Source organism: Oncorhynchus clarkii, chromosome 20 (assembly GCF_045791955.1).
Source record: "Oncorhynchus clarkii lewisi isolate Uvic-CL-2024 chromosome 20, UVic_Ocla_1.0, whole genome shotgun sequence".
In the NCBI taxonomy this organism is placed as follows: Eukaryota; Metazoa; Chordata; class Actinopteri; order Salmoniformes; family Salmonidae; genus Oncorhynchus; species Oncorhynchus clarkii.
This window is the reverse complement of record NC_092166.1, coordinates 15,379,286-15,386,003: the sequence shown is the minus strand read 5'-3', so window position 1 is coordinate 15,386,003 and position 6,718 is coordinate 15,379,286. Positions and strand designations below refer to the sequence as shown.

The 6,718-nt window shown below is 39.3% G+C and overlaps 1 protein-coding gene across 1 annotated transcript; it reads right to left on the bottom strand.

Moving 5' to 3' along the window:
• Nucleotides 1–626: 626 nt before the first annotated feature.
• LOC139377296 (tissue factor-like) lies at nucleotides 627–3,706 on the bottom strand. The gene is made up of 6 exons (XM_071120311.1): nucleotides 3,496–3,706; nucleotides 2,616–2,730; nucleotides 2,179–2,372; nucleotides 1,787–1,968; nucleotides 1,479–1,647; nucleotides 627–1,246 (listed from the first exon to the last, which is right to left on the bottom strand). Exons 1-6 carry the CDS (start codon nucleotides 3,566–3,568, stop codon nucleotides 1,095–1,097), a joined length of 885 nt encoding a protein of 294 aa, XP_070976412.1. The 5' UTR covers nucleotides 3,569–3,706; the 3' UTR covers nucleotides 627–1,094.
• Nucleotides 3,707–6,718: the final 3,012 nt, after the last annotated feature.

Genomic DNA, 6,718 nt, shown 5'->3' with positions numbered 1-6,718 from the left:
TTTCTTAATTGTTTCAAGACCCTGGGTCTTCTGTTCTGCAGACTACCCATTGTGTTATTCTCTCTGTTAGATATCAGAGTATAGTTTGTGCATCCCAATACCTATTAAGTGGCTTCCTATCTCCTTTCATTCATCCACTGATTCCACACTGATCTTGAAACATTTGGACAGGTGAAAGCAAATGCCCCAGAAAGCTTCTGCCATGTCTCTTATTCTGCCTTTTCAGATGCATGTTAGCCCAACACGGTGCAAGAAAAATATAGGGGAACTAGGAATAGGTTACAGTGGCATTTAAGTCCATTCAGATGAAGAAGAGGCAGTCATTTTTTTTTATTGAGCTGCACCCGTTACTTGGACCTGCTCCAAGGCATGTCTCAGAGGTCTCTGGCTCAATGTTGCCAATGTGACTGTGGTGTGACTATGGTTTCCTGGGTCATAAACTGATAAGCAGGCATTAAGCTACGATCAATCACTATGAAAAGGCTTTCTCCTTGTCTCATCAGTTTCAAACATGATTTAAGTTCATTTTAAGGCAAATGTAATACAAAGGTGACATTAGATGGCGCTGTAAGTCAAATTTCCTTCACAGGGATAGTGTTAGATAAAAGACAAATGAGAATTGACTCGTATCAATCCATTTACTTGTAAAACAACATTAAAAGTACCACAATGCACCACAGTGATCACATCCAAAAGTACCAAATCCATGTTCCAACAGCACACAATATGGACAAATCCCATTCAACATGAACTTTACATCAACATATTAGACATCCAAAAATAAATATTTAACAGAATAAAATTGATTGAAATAAATAAGTGGCGAAGTAATTAAATGTTTTTTCTACATTCATCTAATTGTTCAACATTATTAAACAAATAAATAAGACATGTAAAAAATGATCTACCCATTTAAAAGAACCAGCTAATAATGAGACTTACAACGGCAATGTGAACACAGACCTCATTCATTTCCAGGGTTAAGACACATTTGTGCTAAATTATTGGAAGCACAGCTCCCTCCCTCTGAAAGGGTTGATTTAGTGAAGTACCATTATTTATAAGACACACGTACTCTATACATACACAAACCTTTACACTGGACTCAACTGCAGGTTCTCCTTGTCCACAGTTTCTTTTTTGATGCAGCAGAAGCGTTTGCAGCACACCACGGTTAAAGTGATGAGGATGATGAGCATTGCCAGCATGATGGCGATGGCACCTGCGATCACACCAAAGGGGAATTCTGAGAGAAGTGAGAAAGAATACTTAATTTATTTGAAGTTCTTGAAGTTGCTACACACTGTAGTCTATAGTAAAAAGGGCTATTGCCCAAGTTACAGTTTATCTTTATAGACTAGATTTGTTGTAGTTACTCCATCCACTACACATTTGAGTACACTGAATTTCACCTTAAACTCCTTCCGCCCAATCTCAACTCCAACATACCAGGTGCTTTGCATTGTGGGGTCCCTTACCCTCAAAGATGGTCTTGCTCTCTCTGGGTGAGCACTGCGGCTTGCTCCAATCTCCAAGTCTCTTCTCCACAGAGCGGGAAGGGATATAGGCTGCCACCATGAAGCAGTAGCTCTCTCCTTTATCCAGGTTGTTCAGCTCGACATCTCTCAGGTCTGACATTGTCTCTTTCTGTGGACAGAGGTTTAGAGTTAGATACAATATTATCTCAAGTCGCACACTGTTTGTTTTGTGTCATTGGTGGGAATCAACAGGTATAGAATCATAAGCAACGCATTTACAATCTATTGACTGTGATTGTTCAACTCACCTTTCCTGTGCTCCCGGCTTTGTTGTATATGACGTTGTACTTCAGGTCATTCTTAAAGATGTCTCTGATAGTCACCAGCTGGTCATCTTTGTAGATGGGAGTGAGAGGGTCCTGTATGTGGAGTGTCATCTTGGTCTTGTCTTCGCTCCACTTGATGTTGAAACTCGGTGCTCCTATTTGAGCTAAAAGGAGAACCAGACGAGTTAGGCACCACAGACAGAATTTATTTGGGGAATTTCCAGTGAAATCAACATTTATAAATTAATGCTATAACGGCATTATTTTACAATGCAATAACAAGGTGCTTAATGACTCAGGTTGTTACTGTGTGAGCGTAAATAAAATAATAATGTATTTATTACTGTAATAATAATGTAGCTAATAGCACTCACTGTCTTTGTAGGGGCAGAACCTCTCGGCCCGGGTGTAGGGGAACTCTACAAGGTCAGAGTTCACGCCAGGCAGGGGTTCTGATAGGACGTCGGCAGAGTAGGTCTCCTCCAGGTTCCGCAGCTCGTTGGTGAGGTCACACTCTGTCCCCGAGCTCCGAATGCAGTAGGGTTTTCTCTGTCTATCCTTGCCGACCCTGAACACACACACACAGACACACACACACACAACACAGCAGTCCCACATCAGACAGTCTTTGAACTGTGATGGGTACAGTTTGTACACTCAGTTTTAAGTTAATTCTGCTGACATGAAGGAAGGTATTCATCAATAAAAGTGGTCAATTTGTGCTTGTACAGACAGGGCGTTTTTTTTCAACGATGACGTAATGAACAGAACAGTGCAGACACTCTGCAGAGACATGATGTAGGCTACTTACTCAGAAAATTCAACGGTGTATGTGTAGTTGGTAGGTTCAGGGCCCCATGTTAGAATAGTCTTGAAGTTATTGGACACCCATTTAACATTCTGCGCCTCTGGGAAATAATCCTCCCCTGTTAACCCAGGAAAAATAAGGCATGATTAGTTATTTAGTTTAGTCAAATGGATTTGCGCCAAAGAAAACAATTGATAGACAACAAAACAGATAAAAACAAACCCCCAAAAATTAAACAGTGTGCAGGTGTGGTTAGAATACCAAGGGCTTATATGAAAACCACACCACAACAAAACATAAATACAACATTTTTAAAAGTTTGTTAAAACATAACAAAACCGACTAATTATAAATTAATTGATCAGTAATCACACAAAAAAAGTGTTTTGTTGAACTGTGTGTGTGCATGTCAGTGTGTGAGAGTTAGGTTATATGGAGGAGATTACTGAGTAGTTTGGTTCACCAGTCTTCCCTTTAAGTTATTTAGGGATGTTGATGTTTTGTAAAATGTGAAGATAAGAATTCCAGAGTATTGTACCTCTGTAACTCAGATACTGTAACCTGATAAAAAAAAAGCAAGAATCAAGATATCATCCACAAAGTATAGCCTATAAATTAAATAGGATCTATAGCCTACATATGTCGATTTGAATGCACATATCTCGCATATTTCCCACTGAGCATCAGGGCTACGTAATTGTGCATATTACAATGTGGAGTGCAAAAACGGTGCCAATGGAATAAACAGAAATGTTTATGTAGAATCAGCTGAAAATTTAAATCTCTGGCTATTTAGGTAGCCTTGGGTAAAAAATAAAAAATACAAAAAAAATAGGCTAAATGTTTGAGATGAAACTCATAATAAGCCATAAGTAAAACGTACCAGATGCTCCAATCGTGAATAGTACCGATAAGAGTGAAACACCAAAGTGAACAGAAGTCCTTACATCCATCATAATCCAAAATGTTACGGGCAGTAGCAGTAGCCTCTTACTATCGAAAACGAATAATGAATGCTGATTGTCTTCCCTTGAGTCAGTGTTGCTAGTGTTCGTCTAAAAATAACACTTCAGAGTTTGTTAGATAACTGCTCTCACAGTGCTCCTGGTACCTCGTTTTTATAGCCTACCAGATTTAAGTTGCGAGCGGTCGGAATTTTAGTTACGACTCATTCAACAATAGCTCCACCTCCCTTACAACTGTCCTCGATCATTGGGTTTTGTCCAATGGTTCATATACATCATTTGTTTGTCACTGGCTGAGCATGCTGCACATACAACCTGTCAAGGCATTTACTGTCCGTACATGGTCATCCGGATAGTAAAACCTTACCTGTAGCTTGCCGTATATCGTAGCAGCGGCATGGCATGAATGGAGAGACATAGACTCAAATGTAAAAAATGTCCATGTAAGATTTTTGATAGTCCTCTTTTGAAACTGTGTTCTTAAAATAACTCTAATGAAGAGTTTCATTGTAATAGTACATTTTGTTTTAACTATAAATAACTATTATACAAATACTGTTTTTTTAAGTACTTGCAAAATGGTTTGTGACAAATTGTGATAAGAAACATTATGATGAAGGGGATATAATCTATTTCTGACCATACTGTGAACCGAAAGCAATTAGTTGGTTCTGAAATGTTTTGGGAAACCAGATTTGCTTGTAAACAGATTAGCATACCGTAGTCTAAGCCCTGAAATCCCAAAGCAGTGACTGAAAGTTCTCTGATGACTGAATCTGTATCCATTAGGAGAACAAGCTGTGAGTCAGCTAGGCCTTTCTGAAGTGTAGGATTGTTGTGATATTGTGGATATACAGTGGCATGAAAAAGTATGTGAACCCTTTGGAATTACCTGGAATCACAAAGTTACTTAAAGAACACAGTTTCAAAAGAGGACTATCGAAAATCTTACATTGACTCAAATTTCTAAAATGTCAATGTCTCTCCATTCATGCCGCTGCTACGATATACGGCAAGCTACAGCTGAAGTTTTACTATCCAGATAACCATGTACGGACAGTAAATGCCTTGACAGGTTGTACGGACAATAAATGCCTTGACAGGTTGTACGGACAGTAAATGCCTTGACAGGTTGTACGGACAGTAAATGCCTTGACAGGTTGTACGGACAATAAATGCCTTGACAGGTTGTACGGACAGTAAATGCCTTGACAGGTTGTACGGACAGTAAATGCCTTGACAGATTGTACGGACAGTAAATGCCTTGACAGGTTGTACGGACAGTAAATGCCTTGACAGATTGTATGGACAGTAAATGCCTTGACAGGTTGTACGGACAGTAAATGCCTTGACAGGTTGTACGGACAATAAATGCCTTGACAGGTTGTACGGACAGTAAATGCCTTGACAGATTGTACGAACAGTAAATGCCTTGACAGGTTGTACGGACAGTAAATGCCTTGACAGGTTGTACGGACAGTAAATGCCTTGACAGATTGTACGGACAGTAAATGCCTTGACAGATTGTACGGACAGTAAATGCCTTGACAGGTTGTACGGACAGTAAATGCCTTGACAGATTGTATGGACAGTAAATGCCTTGACAGGTTGTACGGACAGTAAATGCCTTGACAGGTTGTATGGGCAGGATGCTCAGCCAGCCATCCGCAACTACAGAAAATGTTTCGTTGAGGTTATTGCTGCCAAAGGAGGGTCAACCAGTTATTCTATCCAAGGGTTTACATACTTTTCCCATCATGCACTGTGATTGTTTACACGGTGTGTTCAATAAAGACATGAAAATGTATAATTGTTTGTGTGCTATTAGTTTTGTTTAAGCAGACTGTGTTTGTCTATTGTTGTGACTTAGACGAAGATCAGATCAAATTTATTAACCAATTTATACAGAAAACCAGGTAATTCCAAAGGGTTCACATACCTTTTCTTGCCACTGTAATTAGTTACATGAAACAGTAACATAATGAGCATTTCTAAGAACTGTCTACGAAAAGCAAGAAAAGGACTCCAGTCCAGACCTATTTCAGCAATATTTTTGAAGTACTGTACACCTATATGAATTCAGAATGTTACAAATAAATGAAATCTACAAGTTACCCAACCTGTGATATATGTAGTTGTACATTGCCAAATGCGGGTGATTTAGTGCATGAGAGAGTGAGCGGATAGATTCAGCATGGTGAATTAGTATTAAGTGAAAAGACAGCGTGAGATACGGGTGTACATGCATCGCCACACAACTTACAGACCATTTATATATTCTAGCATTGATTTCATTGATAGGGCTATTCTTTCCAAATATATGCCAAACCACAGCAATACATTTTGATATCTTTTGATGTATGTTTGAATTTGCGATTTGGAAAATATCCAAACGGATCAATCTCTCAAGTCATATTCAGAGAATGAATGGTGGTTGTCTTTACACATAGCCTACTGTACTTCTGGCTAAAATGTATAACTATCCTTTAATTCTGCTATGCACTCTCAGAGTGTTGCATTGAGGAAAAGTATTGTCTCCTCTGCCATCACTGTTATTTCATGAATATGCTGAATATGACATTACATCATATATTATCATTTGTGGTATAATTGATAATACAGTATCAGCCTACACCAGGGATGGGCAACTTTGATGGGGGTGGGGGCCACAAAAAAACAGAACTCATGAGGGGCTGTAGTGGCAAAAAAAAAGTAGTCCGTCAGAAGTTTCCATTTCTTTTTCCCACACATAATTCATCTCCCAGGTGGCCCCTCTCTCCCAAATGAAACATGACTTCATAAAACAGGGGTTGAAAAAGGATTAGCAAGACTGATAAAGACATTTCGCTTTACTCTAATCACCCAGTCTTGATGAGGACCCATTTGGATGATTCTATTTACTCCACTCCAATCAACCATTTTATTGAATTGTTCATGTGGTCTGAGATACCACTGACCTTTAACCTTTGACTAATGACCGGGGCGGCAGGGTAGCCTAGTGGTTAGAATGTTGGAAGGTTGCAAGTTCAAACCCCCGAGCTGACAAGGTACAAATCTGTCGTTCTGCCCCTGAACAGGCAGTTAACCCACTGTTCCTAGGCCAACATTGAAAATAAGAATTTGTTCTTAACTTACTTGCCT